At 61.6% G+C, this 20,350-nt stretch overlaps 4 protein-coding genes across 5 annotated transcripts in view; 2 read left to right on the top strand and 2 right to left on the bottom strand.

Moving 5' to 3' along the window:
• The window catches only part of LMF1 (lipase maturation factor 1), a 105,936-nt gene extending 102,395 nt beyond the window's left edge, over nt 1–3,541 (bottom strand). Inside the window, exon 1 of the mRNA XM_050774709.1 lies at nt 3,336–3,541. Coding sequence (XP_050630666.1) covers nt 3,336–3,528 — 193 coding nt within the window. The 5' untranslated portion in view covers nt 3,529–3,541. The remainder of the gene's footprint in view (nt 1–3,335) is intronic.
• UBE2I (ubiquitin conjugating enzyme E2 I) overlaps nt 1–20,350 on the top strand; it is a 395,011-nt gene that overhangs the window by 28,681 nt on the left and 345,980 nt on the right. The window lies entirely within an intron of this gene.
• The window catches only part of RPUSD1 (RNA pseudouridine synthase domain containing 1), a 296,072-nt gene that overhangs the window by 162,694 nt on the left and 113,028 nt on the right, over nt 1–20,350 (bottom strand). The window lies entirely within an intron of this gene.
• On the top strand, nt 8,940–20,155 carry SOX8 (SRY-box transcription factor 8). Of its 2 annotated transcripts, XM_050774718.1 has the most exons (4): nt 8,940–9,891; nt 14,425–14,549; nt 16,920–17,152; nt 17,896–20,155. In XM_050774718.1, the coding sequence occupies exons 1-4, from the start codon at nt 9,745–9,747 to the stop codon at nt 18,579–18,581; spliced, it is 1,191 nt and encodes a 396-aa protein (XP_050630675.1). In that variant the 5' UTR covers nt 8,940–9,744; the 3' UTR covers nt 18,582–20,155. The 2 variants fall into 2 exon arrangements, with proteins under 2 accessions (XP_050630675.1, XP_050630674.1); XM_050774717.1 differs by lacking the exons at nt 8,940–9,891; nt 14,425–14,549 and adding an exon at nt 14,978–15,555.

Raw genomic sequence — 20,350 nt, 5'->3', positions numbered from 1 at the left:
CTCTTGGGTTCAGTTTCCTCATCGCATATCCAGACGGCAGCAGGCCTGAGTGCAGGAGGCACCAGCACCCGTGGGCGGCCAGCACTGCCCCTACACACCAAGAACACAGCACCCAGGTCCCGCTGCTTAGGCCGGAAACTCCTGTCACATGAGCTTTTACTCATCCGGATTTCGGCCGTTCCTGGGAGTGGCATCTGGGCTGAGGGGATGCTCAGTGTCACATGTCCCCGATCACCTCGGGCGGCCTTGGTCCTCCTAGGTGCCGTCGCGGCCCGAGAACGCCACTGCCCAGATGTGAACCGGGTGTCCAGGGTACGCAGGCTGCACAGCGACGCGAATGAAGGGCAGGGCTGAACTCCAGGGCAGATGGACACTCGCTGCACAGCCAGGCCGGAGGCTGACCCTGCTTCCTCGCTGTCCACCGGGGGCAGTGACGTTGTCACCGGGAGGTCGGCACCGGGCAAGGTGCTACTTCAGCATCTGCTCAACGCAGTCATCGCACCAGGGACTGGAGTCCACACGTCAGGATGACAGGGTGTCTTCAACTCTGAGCCCTGTGAAAATACCACTTTCCGCTAACACCACACTCCGGCTCCCACAGCACAGCAGGGCACGGCAGACACCCCAGGATGCCCGTGGTACACACGTCTGTGTGCAGTAAGCAGACCCCCAGCACACCCCCAGCACCTACACACCTCGGTGGCAGCACACGGAAACACCCCGGCCCACGGGGGGAAGGAGCCAGCCCCAGGACGGACGCAAAGGCAGGCTGAATGCAGAGGCCTGTCGCTGGCAGCCGGCCTCTCCGTGTCTAGCTTCGAAGCTTCCCCGACAGAGTAAGCGTTTCTGTGTTCCCCTGATCTGTACATTTTTACTACGTCTGCTGAGACAATCTGCCTAAGGGTAAGCCTGCCTCAGTTCAATGTCTTTTAACAAGGGGAGTTTCCACAGAATACATTTGATTACGTGTTTAATTACAAGTGTTCAATAGCTACAAACATTGTAAAATTCAGTTATCAAGTGAACTATTTGGAGAGCCCCTATGGCAACTTGGAAAAACCCTGGGATTCTGAGGAACAGGAAGGAGCGCACGGTCCCAGTAAAATCCAGAACTTTCTAGAAGGAGATAAATACAGGATGACTGCTTGCTTGCCCTGGGTCAGCTCAGCCAGAAAACCATGTCCCTGGAAGATCCTGGAAGATGGGAAACTGGTTCCTTGATACTGCAGAAAGACACTGATTCTACCCTAAACATACTCACAAGATAGAAGAACATGCATATGTCAAGGAGAAATGTTCAATGCTGGGCACCAGGCTTAAAATATCTGCTTGACCCAGTGGCTTAAAAGTGGTTCCTTCTGAATTGAACAGAGAATCCCTGCAGAGATCAAAGGAGCCTCAGCTCGTTTGAAAGAGTCTGAGCTAGTTTTATGAAGCTGTGCTCAGGAGGCAACGCCGCTGGGACTTCCCGCTGTATCTCGGGCTCCCCTGTGGAAGGCCTATTAGAGCCTCACAGCTTCGCTTTATCTCTGCTTCATCGTTTGCTAAGTGACAGCACCAACGTTTAGAACGACTGTTTAATACTGTGGAGGGAAAAGCAACCTGGGAAGAACTACATTTTAAAATAATTGCAGGCCGGGCACGGTGGCTCACGCCTGTAATCCCAGCACTTCGGGAGGCCCTGAGGTCAGAAGTTCGAGACCAGCCTGGCCAACATGGTGAAACCCCGTCTCTACTAAAAATATTTTTAAAAATTAGCCAGGCGTGGTGGTGCACGTCTGTAATCCCAGCTACTTGGAAGGCTGACACAGGAGAATCACTTGAACCCAGGAGACAGAGGTTGCAGTGGGCCGAAATGGTGCCAATGCACTCCAGCCTGGGCTGAAGTGAGAGTCCGTCTCAAAAATAAATAAAATAAAATACAATAAAATAAAAATAATTGCTTTAAAGAAAGAGAGAGAGAGAGACCGAGTTGAAGCCAATACTGCAATCCCACAGGAAACCTTGCAGTGATGAGCACATCGCGTCACTGTGCACCAGGAGGTGGAAAGTATCACACAAACGTCACACAAAACGTCAAACTGAGCATCACTCCAGCACAGCCAGGCTACCAAACTTCCCGTGATGTGTGTGGGACGAAAGCTGTGCAAACAAGAACTTCTGCAATCCGACCGTTTCCTTCCACGCCTGAGGGAAGTAGACGACGGAAGGAAATGGAGACGTCCAATGTCCACGGCCTACAACCACGCGTGGACAACGCCGGGGCCAGTGGCTCCGGGGCCCTCTGGAAGGGTGGCTGCCCACGCACCCCGCTGGCTCCATCTCGGCCTGGCACGCTCCCCTCACTTCCAGGCTCATCTGAGAGCCTGAGTTTGGGCTTCGTTGCTACTAACAGGTTGGGCTTATGAAACACGTATCCGTGTGTCCACTAATGTCCCTGTGATCACAGGACCGTTCTCTTCCAAACCAGCTGTGCGTAGTCCGGACTGGGGAGGGGGGGAGGGAGTTGGAATCGCCAGCTGCCCCTGGCCAGGGGGTCCAGAGGTTTTGAGCACGAACTGACTTTTCTCAGAGCTCTGCCCTGCAGGCTGCGCACGCTGTGGGGTGAAGGGTCTCAGCCAGCGGACCCCGCCAACCACATCCCAGAGTGGGGCGCAGGCTTCACCTGCAGATGAGGCTCCAGAGCTGCCCCCAGGCCTCCGCTGGGAATCCCCCCGAAGGCAGGCTGAGCTAGCCGAGAACACTAATGGCCACCAGCCCGTCACCCTCCCTCAGCCCTCGGGAGACGCGGGGGAGGCTCCCGGGCCGGCTCCTCGGAGTTTGGCAGGGGCCGCACGCGGTGGGGATGCGGCGTGCGCGGGGGCCCAGCAAGAGCGGGAACCTCCACCGTCGGCACAGCGCTGTGCGGGGGCAGCAGGGGCGCCTCCCTCTCCAGGCCTCCCCGCCCCGCAGCCGGAACGCAGACCCCCGACCTGCCCGCGGACTGGCGACCCGCCGCCCGACTGGTCCCGCTCGCCTGCGAGCTCCTGGGCCAGGGCCCGGGCCGGCCCCGCCTCGCACTGCCCCGAGCCGGTCCTGGCGGGCGCGGCCGAGCAACTCCGGGGCTGCAGGTGGAGCCGGGAGCCCAGGCGCCCAGGTCGGAGGCTCGAGGCGGCGACAGCAAGCCTCGCCCCGCCCCGCCCCGCCCCGCCCCGCCCCGCCCGGCCCCGGCAGGAAGGAGGGCTGCGTGGGGGCGCCGCGGCCGCGGGACCGCGCGGAGGAGTCTCGAGGGAGGGCGGGGGTCGTGGGGCGCGGAGGTGACACTGGCGGATGTCCCGGGCCCGCCCGGCACTCACAGTACACGAAGGCTAGGGCCTTCAGGAGCACGATCCGGGTCAGCCAGAAGGTGCCCGCGTGGAGGTGGGCCGGAGAGCCTGCGGGGTCACGCCCCGGCACGGGCGGCGACTCAGGCTCCGGGTGCGAGTACCCGGTCTTCCGCCTCCTCAGCGACTCCTCGGGCGCCGCCATTGTTGGGCCGTCAGGGCGCATGTGCGGGGAGGGCGCACTCCCGGAGGCTCCGCCCATTATCGGAGGCCCCGCCTCTCCCAGGTCGGCCCTGCCCACGGCCGAAAGCCCCACCCACACTCCCGGAGGCCCCGCCCCCTCCAGCCGGCCCCGCCCACGCGCCGGACCTGGTTCCCGGAGCCTGCCTCCCTCGCAGTCCTCGCTGGGCGCTGCTGCGGGTAGGGTGTGGGACCGGGTACCTGGGAGGAGGTGCGCGTCGCCCGACCCGAACTCACTGGGGCATGCACGCGTGCCTTCCGTCAGTCCGCGTTGCAGAGGCCCAGGTGCCTTCCCCCAGCCAGGCGCCTTCCCTCCCAACTCTTGTCCTGGGGAAGGTGGGCCGCAGAAACTCTGGCGGTAGTGCCACAGCGTGCCCCTGCCTCACAGCTGACACTCACTCCCAGTATCCGCGGAGGGTGCTGGGCGATCGTCGCAGCCAGAAAGGGACAGAGTAGGCAGGGCTGGGCCTGGAATGCTGGGGGGACCCTCCCTCCCCTTCCTCCCAGCCTTACGCCTTTGCACAGCCCAGCTCCTGCCAGCCCTTGGGACTGGACTTCAAGCTGTGGGGGAAGAGGGGGACTCAGGACTCAAGAGGGAAGGGCTAACTGCCCATTGCCCCAAACAGAACCTGAAGGAGGACGCCAGCAACTCTACATTCTGATGACTGGAGGGGGGTTCTGGGGGCTGATCCGAAGTGGGTGCTGGGAGAGGCTGAGGTCACAGGCATTCCTTAGAGGAAAGAAAGGGTGTGAGGCCAGAGTAGGCATTGGAGACCTAGGGGTTATTGAATAAACTGTGGGGCACTTGGAAGGAAATCGTGGAAGTGCAGGTTTCTCCTTATTCATTCGTCAGAGCTCTTTACATATGAAAAATCGTTCTTTTGTGTACATTGCAAATATTTGTCCTGGCTTTTTGTTTTTGTTTTTACGTATTCTTGTCTTTCGCCTCTCTAGTGTTCCTGGTGTTTTGGCATATAAATTATTGTCACTCGGATGGTCAAATGACCCGTCTTTGTAACTAGTTTAATTATATCTTCACCACCTGTAGTGTGAGCCTTCTGAGGGCAGGGACTGACTGTGGACATCAGGTCCCCAAATCCAGGGCTGAGCAGCAGTGGCCAGAGCTTCCTCTCAGCCTCCAGCCTCCCTGAGTTGCTGGGGTCATAGCATACCTGTACATCTTAGGGTTTAATTCATTTTTAGTTTCCATTTCTTTTCTATGAAAACCCCTTTAGGAGTCCAGCTGTGCAATGGGACCCTGTAAAAGATATTGCCATGGGTGCAAACACGCAAACATCCTCCACATGCTGGCCAAGCCTCCGGGAGCACGGCGTGTGCCTGAGGGCTCGGAGCCTTGGGGATTGCAGGAGCCGTTGGCCCTGGCAGGCGCCCAGCACCCAGGTCCCTCCGCAGAACCCACCACCCATACCTCTCCTCATGATCTGGGGGCCAGTTTAGGAAGGGCCACCAGAGCTTACACTGTTCCCCTCCTCTGTGGGGAACAGGGAGCCCCACACCCTCGGGCTACGCCTGCAGAGCGGGCCCTGTCTGGATGCCAGGCCTGCTCGGAGACGGATGGCGAGAGGACTGCCCTGTGTCAGGTGTGGCCCTGCGCTGTCCTCAGGTGGGGCTGCCGTCACAAGGAGCCTTTGTGCACAGCTTCCCCTCGCCGGGCCGAGCTGCTCTCCCCGCAAAGGGCACAATGGGGCATTGTGCAGAGCAGAAAAGGGCCTCTTGTTCCAGCTTCCAGCGCTCCGGGCTCCGGCTCTGCGTTTGCCCAGGGTGGGAGCAGTCAGCGGAAGGGTCTGCTGGGAGCTCCTGTCCTCTCTGAGCTCAAGTTTCCCTCGGGGTCTGCTCTCTTGGGACGCTGACCACAGGGGTCCCATCCACGGCCTAGAATGGCTCCAGAGCAGGTCACTGGGGGCAGGGCTTGGACCGAGGAGAGGTGGACCAGCGGCTCTGTTCATGCCCATTTCAGCCTGAATTTAATCAAAAGTGCACTGGGTTATGATTCAACCATAAAAAGGAATCCAGGAGCCGGGCGCAGTGGTTCAAGCCTGTCATCCCAGCACTTTGGGAGGCCAAGACGAGTGGATCACCTGAGGTCAGGAGTTCAAGACCAGCCTGGTCAACATGGTGAAACCCCGCCTCTGCTAAAAATACAAAAAAAGGCCGGGCGCGGTGGCTCACGCCTGTAATCCCAGCACTTTGGGAGGCCGAGGCGGGCGGATCACAAGGTCAGGAGATCGAGACCACGGTGAAACCCCGTCTCTACTAAAAATACAAAAAATTAGCCGGGCGCGGTGGCGGGCGCCTGTAGTCCCAGCTACTCAGGAGGCTGAGGCAGGAGAATGGCGTAAACCCGGGAGGCGGAGCTTGCAGTGAGCCGAGATCGCGCCACTGCACTCCAGCCTGGGCGACAGAGCGAGACTCCATCTCAAAAAAAAAACAAAAAACAAAAAAACAAAAAAACAAAAAAATTAGCCAGGCATGGTGGCGGGCGCCTATAATCCCAGCTACTTGGGAGGCTGTGGCAGGAGAATTGCTTGAACCCGGAAGGTGGAGGTTGCAGTGAGCCGAGATTGAGCACTGCACTCCAGCCTGGGCCACAGAGCGAGACTCTGTCTCTAAAATAACATAACATAACATAACATAACATAAAATATATAAAATAAAATAAAATAAAATAAAAAAATGGAATCCAGTTCTGACACATGCTACAACACAGATGAACCTCAGGACGTCAAGTTTAGTGGGACAGGACAGACGCGGAGGTCACATGTTGTGTGAACCCATTTACACGAAATGTCCAGGGCGGGCAAAGCCACCGGGAAAGGAGGGAGCTCTGTGGTCCAGGTCTGGGGACGGGGAATGGGGAGCGGGTGTTCCGTGGGTAGGACATTTCCTTTTGGGCTGATGAGAATGTTCTGGAACTAGGTGATGGCGGCCCAGCACTGCGAGGTGCTAAACACCACTGAGTCGTTCACCGGAAAGTGGCTTATTTCATGCTATGTGAATTTCGCCTCGAATTTTAGAAAAGTAAAATGAGGCCGGGCACAGTGGCTCACGCCTGTAATCCCAGCACTTTGGGAGGCTGAGGCGGGTGGATCACCTGAGGTCAGGAGATCAAAACCATCCTGGCCAACATGGTGAAACCCCGTCTCTACTAAAAATAGAAAAAAAAAAAAAATTAGCCGGGCGCGGTGGCGGGTGCCTGTAGTCCCAGCTGCCCGGGAGGCTGAGGCAGGAGAATGGCGTGAACCCGGGAGGCGGAGCTTGCAGTGAGCCGAGATCGCGCCACTGCACTCCAGCCTGGGCGACACAGCAAGAGACTCCATCTCAAAAAAAAAAAAAAGTAAAATGAAAACAAAAGAACGACAGACAGCCCTGCACTGGTGTTTCAGAATCGCCCGGAAGGCGCTGTCACCTGTCGGAATACATCGTATTATTTACACTCACCTTACTTCTTCATCTGTATTAAGCAGCATCTAGCAGTTTAAAAATAACATTTAGATACAAGTGTGTCTTATTCCCTAAGAAGGCGCTTCACTTAAAAATAGAGGCTTCTCCGCAAACCCAGAGCAAGTTGCAGCGGCCAGGAAATCGGCCAGGTGGGGTCCTTCCACCCTGCAGCTCAGCGCCCGGCGGCCACAGGAACCCGGGCTCTGCCCTGAGCACCTCACACCAACCTGAGGCGGGAGGAGGAGGAGGGCGTCCTGAGTTTGACCTGTCAAGCAAAAACTAAGAAAAAAGCCAGGCTGACCCAGAAGAGGCCTGAGGGAGTGGAGATGAGGCTCGGCCACCCCAGGGCTGCCCGGTGCTGGGGGAGAAGAGGCTGAGAAGAAGAGGAGAGTGGGGAGGGAGGGAGGGAGGGACTCCCCAAGAGCACGCAGGCTGAAGACTGGGCTGTCTCCCCAGAGACCCACCGACAAGCCTGCCCTGGGTGGGACCCTGTCCCCACCATCCCAGCCTGCGCCAGCACGGCCCCTGGGACCCAGGCACACACAAGCCCATGGCTGGCCACGCTCCCAGCAGCTGCGGGCCCGCTTCAGGGAGGAATGAGCCCCTGTCGGCACCTCGTCCAGCTGTCCCCCAGCACCCCGGCCTGGCAGCTCCTGCCGCATCGGGGCCATTGTCCCTGGCATGCGGCTGCAGCTGTCTCTGGCACCCACAGGAACCCAGCGTGGGCCCGAAGCTAATCGTGCACCCTTCATTTACCCCAATTTTTCATGTCCTGAAGTCTGTGTATGGAAGGGGAGCCCAGGACCCATCGATGCTAACGTCTGTCGCCGCCTTCTGGAAGGGTGGTCGGTTTGGGCAGATCCTGCCGTGACTGTCCAGCGGCCAAACTCCCCCATGTGAGGCTGGCAGGTGCGGGTGGGGGCTGAGAGAGCAGGTGTCGTACCATTTGCTGGTTGTCCTGGGACCATGACTCACAGACGGCTGTTCTGCTTGGCTCACCCTGTCCTCTCCCTGCATCCTCAGCTACAGGCCACGAGTGCTCCCACCCCTGCACCCCAGAAGGAGACGCGGCTCCATGTGACCCTGCAAGCTGGCAAGCCATGGTTTCTAGGCAGAGCGGAAAGCACAGCACCCAATGTGGTGATGTTCTCTGGTTGCAGGACCCTGTGTGAGGAAACGAATGTGTATTATTTTTTTTTTTTTCCTCTAGGAATCATATTCTGCACTGGAAGAAGCCTTGGAAGTTGCCTGGCCCAGAGACCACAAACTACAGCCCTGCGGGCTGAGCTCTACCCACAGTGCAGTTGTCAGTCAGTGTAGCGGTCACCAACGGCCACAGTAATGCTGCGTAACAAACAGCCTCGGAGCCCAGCGTTGTGTGTCACCCGGTGGTGCCACCCAAGCCCAGGCCACAAGAAAGGCAGGGCAAAGGCAGAGCTGGGCCTGTGCCCTCTGTCCTTTCTTTAAGCCTGTAGAGCAAAGCTTTGCTGAAGGCTCTCATCTGAACCGAGACCGCGGAGGAAACACATTCAGAAAAATGAATACTTGGGAGACAGCAGACATTTTTACAGGGTGTGTTTTAATTTGCCTTTGGCATTAATGGGTCTCTGGAACGTTCCATCCTGGCCGGGGAGGTCAGGACCTGAGCAGCCAGAGCCCATTTCGAGAAAGCGGGTTTTCCTTTGCGGCATGCTTATTTCAAGCACCATTTTCCCTCCCGGTTATATTTGAAATGGGGCTCGGTGTTGGGAGGTTTCAAACGTGGACATTCCGGGCAAGGAGCCTCATGAAATCTGAAGGTTGAGTGTGGAAGGACGGACACAGGTCTTGGCAGCCTAAGTGGGCACAAAGGCTGATTTTTCTGGAGTCAGTCCTCTCCTGCTGATGGGCTGAGAGAGCCCCCCCAGGCCCCGTGTCCCTTCTCAGAGGACCTCAGCCCCCCTGGTGCCTGGGCCTGGGATGGACTGGGGGCTGGGGCCCAGGGGAGCCAGGGCCTAGCATCCTACAAGGGCCCAAGGGCTGAAATGGGGCTGGGGCCCCTGGATCTAGGGGATGAGGACCTAGAATGAGGCTGGGGTCTGGGGTTCAGTGGCATAAGGACCAGGAATGGGGCTGCGATCTGTAGTCTGGGTGTCTGGTGTCAGATAGCACCCTCCTGTACAGGGCACAGAAACCCACATCTATTCTGCAGGGTTAGGGACAGCATTTACTGCCACCAGTGAAAGTGTTGACTCCACGTCACAGACACCGCCCCTAGGCTTGGCCTCCCTCGGCAGGAGATGACGCCCGTGGGGAGGTCCTTGGTACTCACCTCTCCCTGGCTGCTTGGAGCCCCAGGGCGCTGCCTGGGGATGTTTTAGGGCTGGAGAAGGACCCTCTGCCCACTGTCAGATGAGAAGTGCGGAGAGCAAATGCGTGCTGTTGGCGCTCCCCCCACCCACCACTGAGAGGGGAGACGGATGGGCCCAGCCGGAAGCTTGGGGACCTGCTCCCAGCCTGGAGTGACAGACGCTGAGCAGCAGGAGTCACAGCTGTTCCCGACACATCCGTGATCTGAGCGTGCACCTGTCACTGGGGAGAGGGCAGCACTGGTCTCCATGCTTTGAGCTAAGCATCGCTCGCTCCCCGAATCCTTTCCACGTGAGAACAGCCCGGGCAGGGGTCCTCAGCAGTCAGTAGCTACCCCCGCCAGCACGGGTTCACGGATCAGGAGGCTCCCAGTGTGTCAGGGGGGCGGAAGATGGAGATGGGGAGGGCTGGGCTGGAGACGCTCGTCCTCCGTGGAGTCCGGGGGCATCAGGAGGACCAGGAGGATGTCTGGGCTGCAGGCAGAAGTGAGCTGCAGCGGGGCCAGCTCTGGCCGCAGAGGGCCCAGAAAGCACTGCTCCTGCAGGGTGCCGAGAAAGGCTCACTGAGTGGTTTTCCACTGCCCTGTCAGCGCCGGGAAGCTTAAGGCACAGACAAGGCCAGTTCTCAGGCAGACGCCACCCCGGCCAACAGGCCAGCCTTGACCCAAACCGGAACTCGTGTCCCAGCTGGCACTGTCAGCACCCGAGACAGTGAAGCACAGGGAGCTGCAACCCAGCCCAGAGCTCCAAGTGTGCGCGGCCAGGAAGCTGACTCCCGAAGGGGGTCTTGAGAGGGGTCCTGCGAACCCCTCCTCTGCGCTGGAGACCCATCCGGGGGTGGGGCCTTTCCAGCCTCTGTTCACAGCCTGTGCCGGCCCAGCCTGTAGTCACCGTAGTCTCGCCAGACCAGCCGTCATTAAAAGCACCAATTAATCTCCCAGGCTGTGCCAGGACGCTGCCAACTGCCCCACGGGTGCTCGGGATGCAGGGGCTGGGAGGCCCGGGCCAGGGCTGTGCACACACTGGCTGCCAGCGGGTTCACGCCCGCACAGCCCTCCCCGTGCTTCTCACAGGCAGCACAAAAGACGGGCCGCCCGCCGTAGGAGGAGGGACGGTTGGGAGGTGGATGGTGGGGGACAGGGGAGGATGGGCAGGGAGGGATGGAGGGGGACAGGGAGGACAGGCAGGGAGGGATGGAGGGGGACAGGGAGGACAGGCAGGGAGGGATAGGGGCCTCTCCAGGGTGGCATTTTCCTCGGCAGCCCTGCTTCCTCCTCAGGCCTTGGGCCCAACACACACACCACACACACACACATCATACACATCACACACACCACACACATGTACCCTGCACACATACACCACACAAATCAGACACATGCACACCACACACACACCACATACCATACACACACCACATACATCATACACATGCACACACACAACACACACCCTGCACACATACACCACACACATCACATACACCAGACGCACCCCATACACAAGTCATACATGTGCACACCACACACACCACACACCATACACACACACCACACACACCATATACACACACCACACACCATACACACACACCACACACACCATATACACACACCACACACCATACATACACACCACACACATACCACATACCATACACACACACCCTGCACACACACACCACACACCATACACACACACCCTGCACATACACACCACACACATCATACACACACACCACACACACACCACACACCATACACACACACCACACACACACACCACACACATCATACACACACACCACACACACACACATACACCATACACACACACCACACACCACACACACACACCACACACACCATACACACCACACACCATACATACACATGACACACATATCACATACCATACACACACACCCTGCACACACACCACACACCATACACACACCCCCTGCACACACACACCACACACATCATACACACACACCACACACACACCACATACCACACACCATACACACACACCCTTTACACATACACCACACATATCACACACATGCACATCACATACACCACACACTCCATACACACATCATATACACATCATATACATGCACACCACACACACAGCATACACCATATACACACCATACGCACACCCCACACACACATATCATATACACCACACACATCATACACATGCACACCACACAGCACACACCATACACACCACACATACTATACATGCACCACACACACTATACACGCACCCATACATATATCCCACACACACACCACACACGTATAACCTCACACATACACCAAACACACATACACATGAACACATGCGCCTCCGAGGTCGCCATTCCTAGGAGCCACGGATGGGGTGGGGTCATCTCTCATCTGGAAGTGTCCCCCAGGCCGTCCCTGCCCCATCTCGTGGGCAGTAGAGCCTGCCCACCCACATTCTTCTCTGCAGCTGCCCTTGGCACCCTGGCCAGGGCATGTGGAGCTACAAATGTCGTCTACACCAGCTCTCCATGCCCGGCACTCATGGCCAGGGGACAGCCCTGGTCCAGGTTCCCCCGTCAGGTCCTCCCCTTGAAACTGCAAGGCCCACTAGCAGGTGGTGAGGTCAGGGTGGGCGGGGCCATGCGGACACAGCAGAGCCAGCCCCAGCTGAAGGGCTGGGGCAGGGATGGGAGACAGGGGAGGAGGGGGTGCAGGTCCCCCCGGATGAGGACATGGGCCCATCAGGTGGGGTCAGAGGTGGCTCCGATGGCTGCCCCTCCACCCCTGGGTCCCTCTCTTATCATCAGACACTGTTCTAGCTTCCCCAGGGAACACGCTGGCGTCTCCCTGCAGGCCAGAAGCTTCAGGGCTCAGCTTAAATGACACCAAAGATGCTTTACCAGACCATCCTTCCTGAAGTCCCCACCTCTGAGAGGTGCTTTTGGGGCTACCTGCTGCCCGCCTCCCTCCACAAGGCCAGCGTCTGCGGGACAGGGGCTGTGAGGGTGGTCCGGCTCTGTCCTGTGTGGGAAAGTGCCTGGTACACAGCAAGTGCTTACTTAATACCTGGCGACACTCAAACCACTTGACACCTCCCTCTCTGAAAGCCCCGTCCTGGCGTCCAGTCAGGCCTAGTGGCTCACACCTGCGGAGGACAAGGGCATTTTCCTGGGGACTTCAAGGTGGACCAGAGACGATTCTGGAAGGGAGGCTTCTGGGTGCCACCCTGTATGGGGACCCTCACCTGCATATACTGCCGGGAGTGCAGCAACACATCCTCAGCTGGCTGGCCTAGGTCCCCCCCTCCCACCGCAGCGACTCCCCACCTCCCCACCCCTCCCGTGGCAGCCTGCACACCTGGCACCTCCCCTGGTGGTCACTAGAACCTGGGGAAAGGAGCAGGTGCTGGTGGAACCCAGGGCAGGGGCTCGGTTGCACAGACCACCGTGCCCCCGAATCAGGCCCTGGACGCCCCCCCACCTCAGTCTCCCTTCCTCCAGGGGCGCTGGAGTCCCCCACCTCTGTCCCAGGGACTTGAAGCCTCGGTGGTGGGTGGGGAGCCGGGAACAGGCCGCCCTGCCTGCTCGCAGACCTAATGCAACTTTGCTTTTCTTTGGCAAAGAGGAGCTCTCCAGGGAGGTCCTCACCCGGATAGCACTGCGAGCCCGAGTGGACGGTGTCTGCTTTCCCAGGGGCAGGGGGTGGAAGGTGGCACAGTTTGGGCTGGGCCTCCCACCCTCACTGCCTCCACTTAAACCCCACTTCTGCCTGCCTCCATCCCAGGCCTAACAGATGAGTTCCGTGAGCGCCCCAGGCGATTCTCTGAGGGCCACGGAAGGATGCGCGACCCCGAGCGGAGGGCAGGGCCTCCAGAGGGAAGGTGCACCGCAGACGGCGGTGTGGGTCTTCCCAGGCAGGTGCCAGAGCCAAGCGAGACGGTGGGGCGGAGAAGAGTGGGCAGGCCAGGCTGGCAGCCAGCTTCCCACCTACGATGCGTGGAGCCTCCCAGCGCGCAGCCCGCCTCCCCAAAGCTGCTTCCTCTGACCTGGCCAAGGGGGGCTGCAGAGATGAGACCCCCCTCCCGGCAGGTGGCACGGCCCTTGCTCTTCAGCCCGGAGGTCAACGCTTCCTCCAAAGGCCTGGCGCCCTCAGCTCCGGGCCTGGCTCGGGTTGTTCCCAATGCAAAGCAACAGCGGCCCCAGGGTCTGCGGACCGGGGAGCACCAGCTCTCGGCCAGGCCAGAGTCGGGGTAGGAGGCGAGTCCTGCGCGGTCGGTGGCGACCCCAGGTGGGTGCGGTGCGCGGGCAGGAAGCGGCAGCACGACCCCCGACTTCGCATCTGGACTTTTCTGGTAACGGACCAGCTCTTTCTGCCGGCCGGGCCGGGGAGACCGCGTGGCTCAGGGGCTGCGGCGGCCACCGGCCCGGGCGTGGGCGCTTTAGGGGCACCGGCGCGGTCAGTCACCCGAGTTTCGCGGGCCGCAAGCTCAGAGACGCGCGTGTTCCGCGTTGGCTGCCTGACCCGAAATGGCGCAGCCCCGTCATCTCCAGCGCGCTGGTCGAAAGGATCCGAGCCACCCTCGGGGACGGCCGGGCCGAGGCCACTAGCGGGGGCGGCCTTGGGCGGGGACCCGGAGCCGCGGCTGGGCGCTCGCCTCGGAGGGCAATGTCCCCTCTGCGACCCCGCGGCCCCCACCAGGGCAGCACACCCCGCCCTCTCCCGCCTCCGCAGGCGCCCAGGGCTCAGAGGCTCGGAGCGGCCTCCGCCTCTGCCGGACCACCCAGGGCCGCCCCGCCGGAGAGGCCTCCCCGCCCCCGAGCCCTGGGTCACGCCCGGAAGGCCCGGGGCCCCCGCGTCCGGCCACGCCATCCGCCCGGCGGCCCCAGGGACTCAGCGCCGGGTTCAGCGCAGGCCCCGCCCAGCACTCCCGCCCCTCCAACGGCCCGGCCCCCGGGACCGCGCCCCCGCCCGCGCTCTCCACGCTCGCACCCGTATGGGGAGGGCGGCCCGGGGTCTCCCAGCTCCGAGCCGCGGCCCCTCGGCGCGCGTTACCTGGACGTGCGCTGCCCGCAGACTCTGGACGAGCTGGGCCTGGGCGTTGCGCGGCGGAACCGACCCTGTCCTGGACCGCAGGCAGCAGCTGACCCCGCGCCACCGGTCGGCGGGCGAGACCTCGGGTGCGAGACGGGCTGAGTGTGTGTGAGTGTGTGTGAGTGTGTGTGTGGGTGTGTGTCGGGGGAGGGGCCCGATGACCCGCTTCCTAGCTGAGCCTCGGGACAGGGGGCGGACTCCTAGGAGCCGCGCGGCGCCCGCAGAGGAGAGGGAGCGCCGGAGACCCCTCCCAGGCCTCCCTGCCCTGCTTCCCTTCCCGGGGCTCCGGAGAGGGGAGCTCCAGGCGTGGGGCGTCGGGCCCACGTGGTGCGGCGCCGGGCGGGGCGGGCGGGGGCGCGGCGAGAGCGGCGGAGCTTTCTTTATGGGTGGGGGGGCGGGGGGGCGGCCGGGCTCCGCCTCCGGGGGATCGGGGCGCGCTCCGCCAATGGGCAGCCGGGCGCGGGGCGGGGCCGCGGGGCCGCCGCTTAAAGAAACTTGTTGCGGGTCCCGGAGCGGGAACCGAGCCTCGGCGGCGGCGGCAGCGGCGGCAGCAGGGGCGAGGATCGGGGCTACCGCGCGGCGACCTCGGGTCCCGGAGCGGCCGCAGGGCAGCCCCGGGCGCCGGCCCCGGTGCGCGTCTCCGGTGCGCGCCCCTCCGCGCGCGGCCCCGATGCTGGACATGAGCGAAGCCCGCTCCCAGCCGCCCTGCAGCCCGTCCGGCACCGCCAGCTCCATGTCGCACGTGGAGGACTCGGACTCGGACGCACCACCTTCTCCCGCCGGCTCCGAGGGCCTGGGCCGCGCGGGGGGCGCGGTGGGGGGTGCCCGGGGCGACGCGGCGGAGGCGGCGGACGAGCGCTTCCCGGCCTGCATCCGCGACGCCGTGTCGCAGGTGCTCAAGGGCTACGACTGGAGCCTGGTGCCCATGCCGGTGCGCGGCGGCGGTGGCGGCGCGCTCAAAGCCAAGCCGCACGTGAAGCGGCCCATGAACGCTTTCATGGTGTGGGCGCAGGCGGCGCGCCGCAAGCTGGCCGACCAGTACCCGCACCTGCACAATGCGGAGCTCAGCAAGACGCTGGGCAAGCTGTGGCGGTGAGTACCTGCGCCCTGGGGGCGGGGTTCGGGACCCTGGCGGCCCCTGGTCTCGGACTGTGAGCAGGGGCTGGAAGTGGCGGCCACACGCAGGCTCCGGGCTCTGCACCCGGGGCGGGTGTCAGGGCGGATCCCCGTGGAAAAACACCCTCTGGCCAGCCGGGGTCCAGCGCCAGGTATGGGAGTCGGGGTCCGCGGAGGGCAGCGCCTGGGGCATCCACCCTCGTGGCGGGTGTGCTCTGGAGCCAGTTCTCCTGTCGGGGAACACCCTGAGGAGGGCCATGGCTGGCACCCCGAGGTACCCTCCAGCTGCTGCCAGTGGCCCCAGCCCCGGGAGGCCCCCCGGCACGAGTGCAAGCTGCATGCGGCTCTCTGGAGGTGCGCCCGCCTTAGAAAGGGCTCAGCTCCTCTGGCTACTGGACCACCCATGGGGAGGGAGTGGGGCAGGCGTGTGGGTGGGCATCAGGTTTGCCTGCGAGTACCCTCCCTGCTGCCTTTCCCTCTACTGGCCACTCTCTGTCCGACGCAAGGAGGGCAGGAGTGGAGATGATGGGATGCGGCCTGTGCACGCCTTGGCATGGTGGAGCCGGTCAGTTTTCCAGAAATTAGGACTGCAGTGTGAAGAACTTGTTGCTCAGGACAGGCAGCCCTCACCAAGTGTTGAGTTTAAAATGGTTCTCTTGGTTTGGGGCTCTGGTTCCTGTATCCTGCTCCTCACTTGGAAGATGGGAGCTTGGAGCTTGCATATCTGCACCTCCTGCCTTCTGTCTGTATCTAGGGCGCAGCCATGGGGCGCTGTAGACTGCAGACCCCTGCTCCCCCAAGTCCTGCCGCACAGGCGGTTGGAGGTGAGCCTCGAAAGAGTCCCAGGGAATGTGTCCTGAGGCTCAGTGAGGACGGGCGCCTGGGCCCTGCCAGGGCTTCTGGGTGTCTGGGAATGGAGGGACAGCAGCCCAGCTGCCCGCTGGAGGCCGGCACTGTTCCCGGGAAGCCTCGCTTTTGTCCACCGCCGGCTGGGTCCTGCCCGCCTCCCCCGCCTCCCTTAGAAAGCCCCAGAGGGAGGGAACAGCCGGCCCGGAATAGGGGGAAGTAGAAGGAGGAAGGATGGGAGGTGTGGGCCTTGTTCTTTGGCTGTCATAAGCATACCAACCTCCCCAAACAGGCGCCTCGGGCTCCCGCCAGCCGGTTCTCCCAGAGGGGCTTGCTCCCTGGTGCCACGGGAGGCCCCGGAGCCTGCGGCAGGCGGGTTTCCGTGGTCAGAGCCTCCCGGCCGTGGTCTCTGCTGCCGGTCCCCCGGTGGTGTGTGCCCATGCCGAGGGCACAGTGGGCGCCCTGGCCATCCCTGCCTCTGCCCTGTGCTGCAGCTTGCTGAGCGAGAGCGAGAAGCGGCCCTTCGTGGAGGAGGCAGAGCGGCTTCGCGTGCAGCACAAGAAGGACCACCCCGACTACAAGTACCAGCCACGGCGCAGGAAGAGCACGAAGGCCGGCCAGAGCGACTCGGACTCCGGCGCCGAGCTGGGACCCCACCCTGGCGGCGGTGCCGTGTACAAGGCCGAATCGGGTCTTGGAGACGCGCACCACCACGGTGACCACACAGGTGGGCTCCAGACCCCCGGCATATCTGAGGGTCCCTGGTGGGGGAGGCAACCATGGGGTTTCTGGCTGAGATGGGTGCATGATGGTGGAGGGGGGCAGGCGCCCTCGAGAGAACCAGGCCTTCCCCGGGTCCCCTGAAAAACCTCCCAAGGCCCCGGCCACCTCTGTTTTTGGTGCGCAAGGGACCTGCTTAGCCACCTCGAGTGCTGAGGGGCTGACAGCTTCGCTTGGCAGGGACCCCGGGACGTGGTGTTTTGCAGCAGGACTCAGTCGAATGTGGGCTCCTCTTCCCACACCGAGCCGCTGCCCACACGGCGCTCAGCAGCCCCGGCTTCAGGGCCAGACTGACAGGGTGGAGTCCTGCCGGGGCCTCGGTCAGGCTGGCTGATGCCCGCCAGCCTCAGAGTGCTTGGCTGGCCCGGGGAGGGACAGGGTCTGTGTGGTCCCCCAGCGCCCTGTAAACGCCAGCTCTGGCCAGGCTGGGCCTGTCGGCTTCTTCCCCCCACCTTGGTCTCTGGGAGGGGCCTCAGGTCTTCCCATAGCACAGCGCTTCATGGAATTTTCTCGGCCGAGGAGTGAGGTCTAGGTCTGACTTTGCTGGAATTTCTGGGAAATGTAAAGAAACAAAAAGCCGTTGATCCCCCCTGGCAGTTAGCGCGGGTGTCCCTCCCCTTCCAGCCTGGCCGGCCCCACCCGCCCCACAGAAGGGGCATTCATCCCTGAAGCCTGCTCTCCTGTCCCCAGGGCAGACCCACGGGCCGCCCACCCCACCCACCACCCCCAAGACGGAGTTGCAGCAGGCAGGCGCCAAGCCGGAGCTGAAGCTGGAGGGACGCCGGCCGGCGGACAGCGGGCGCCAGAACATCGACTTCAGCAACGTGGACATCTCGGAGCTCAGCAGCGAGGTCATGGGCACCATGGACGCCTTCGACGTCCACGAGTTCGACCAGTACCTGCCCCTGGGCGGCCCCGCCCCACCCGAGCCCGGCCAGGCCTACGGGGGCGCCTACTTCCACGCCGGGGCGTCCCCCGTGTGGGCCCACAAGAGTGCCCCATCAGCCTCCGCGTCGCCCACCGAGACGGGTCCTCCGCGGCCACACATCAAGACAGAGCAGCCGAGTCCCGGCCACTACGGCGACCAGCCCCGAGGCTCCCCCGACTACGGTTCCTGCAGCGGCCAGGCCAGCGCTGCCCCGGCCGCCCCCGCCGGCCCCTTCACCGGCGCACAGGGCGACTACGGCGACCTGCAGGCCTCCAGCTACTACGGAGCCTACCCTGGCTACGCGCCCGGCCTCTACCAGTACCCCTGCTTCCACTCGCCGCGCCGGCCCTATGCCTCGCCCCTGCTCAACAGCCTGGCCCTGCCGCCCTCCCACAGCCCCACCAGTCACTGGGACCAGCCGGTGTACACCACCCTGACCAGGCCCTGAGGGCCCGGCTGCAGGGAGGGACTCGCCGGCGTTGGGGGGCAGCCTTGTCCCGGCCTGGCAGGGACGGCCTCCCAGTGCGCGTGGCCAGGGCAGGCGGGCCGCGGTGGCTGAGCTCCGTCAAGTGCCTGCTGAAGTCTGCAGGGAAATGTGCTTGCCTCCCATGGCCCTCAGCCTCCAGATGGCCACACCTCCGCCAACGGACGAGCTCTCTCTCCCTTCTCTCTTTCTTTTTGAGGTGGCGGGATGATTTCACAAAGAAGGGCTGCCGTTTGGTGCCTCTTCTGTGAGGACTGGCGGCAACAGCACCTTCGGTTTGCATCTCGGTAGAGGAGAAACGGCAGCGCAGCCCAAGGACCAAAGGAGGGGGTGGCAGGGGCCTTGCAGGGCGCTCTGAGGTCCAGGCTGGCCTCGGTGCTGAGAACCCCTGCACGCACGGCCTCATTCCCTCGACGACGGCTGCACGGGCTGTCCGGGATCCAGGGTGTCCGTCTGCAGACCCCCTGGGACGCGTCTGTCAGATCTGAGGCTTAGTCTCCTTGCTGGCAGAGTGCGCCCACGCAAGGTCTGGCTGGGATTAACACGTCTCTCTTTTATTTTTATGTTTTTGATAATTTTTATTTTTGAAGCTTAAATGTGTTTCTTTTGAAAGCTGTTAAAGATGTATTTATGTTCTGTATTATTTTATCTTTAATTAATTAGGTAATTTGGGCAAAGAGTAGAATTTAAGAGAAAACAGAAGCTGGGAGGCTTCCCTGGAGGGCAGGCAGGAGGTGGCGTTGCAGCTGTTGGCCGGCATCACATTGCTCAGCTTCTGGGAGGCCGCCCTGGAAGGCCCGGAGGTCCCAAGGTCCCTGGGAGGACGGGGCCCCTCATGCCTCCAGCTTGGCAGCTGAAAACTCGAGGGAGGAGAAGGGACTTGCCTTGTGGCATCTCTGATCAGGTTGGGGTGCCCAGCACCCAGTATCAGTTTGGGGTTTAAGAAGCAGGACTCTGTCCCTGCCCATGACTATGCCACGTGGTAGGACACATAGGACACAGGAATTCCTGGGTCCCTGCCCACGACTGTGCCACGTGCTAGGACACAGGACACAGGAATTCCTGGGAAGTGGTAGCTTCAGAAGTGATCTTGGCTCGCAGGCACCAATGCCACGTACCAAGCTGTGAAACTAAACCTTCTCCACTAAACGTCGTTAGGGCCTTAGTTCTAGACGAATAATATCTGATTTACCTGCACTGCTCCCCGTGTGCCGAGCACAGAGCATACGATAGCGCCTACTTCACGCAAACTTGTGCCTTTAAACTTTGTAAATTTAAATACACCCGAGAAGTTGCTTCTTTTTACTTTTTCTACTTTTCCTACCTTTTTGTAGAAAAAAAAAAAAATAATGTCTCTGCTTCTATTTCTCTGGGAGTGGGGGCTGGGAGCCGCCACAGACCTGTTTTATGCAGCGTCTCCCTCGGCACCGCGTTCGGAGGACGCACCCTCACTCGCCTGCTGCCTTCGCTTCTTTCTGACCAACGCTAACTTTTGTACAGATCGATTTGATAAAATTAAACAAAGTGCTTTTTATGGACGTGGGCTGCATTTTGTGTGTCGCTTTGTGTGAGCCTGGGGCTCCCGGGGCAAAGGTGTCCAGCAGAGGCAGGATCAGGCCGTGCCACCCGTTCACACGGCTGCTGGCCTCACCCCAGTGCCCTCCACGCCGGGCGGCAAGGAGGGCAGCCGCAAGCCCACCCGGACCCCAAGCGGCAGGGGCAGCCCGTCGTGC

The sequence above is a fragment of the Macaca thibetana genome, chromosome 20 (assembly GCF_024542745.1).
Source record: "Macaca thibetana thibetana isolate TM-01 chromosome 20, ASM2454274v1, whole genome shotgun sequence".
Classification (NCBI taxonomy): Eukaryota; Metazoa; Chordata; class Mammalia; order Primates; family Cercopithecidae; genus Macaca; species Macaca thibetana.
This window is presented reverse-complemented; position numbering and strand designations above follow the sequence as displayed.

Coding starts and splice junctions, on each gene's coding strand:
- SOX8 (XM_050774717.1), top strand. CDS start 15,134: ATGCTGGACATGAGCGAAGCCCGCTCCCAGCCGCCCTGCAGCCCGTCC. Junction 15,556..16,919: donor ACGCTGGGCAAGCTGTGGCG/GTGAGTACCTGC, acceptor CCTGTGCTGCAG/CTTGCTGAGCGAGAGCGAGA. Junction 17,153..17,895: donor CCACCACGGTGACCACACAG/GTGGGCTCCAGA, acceptor TCCTGTCCCCAG/GGCAGACCCACGGGCCGCCC.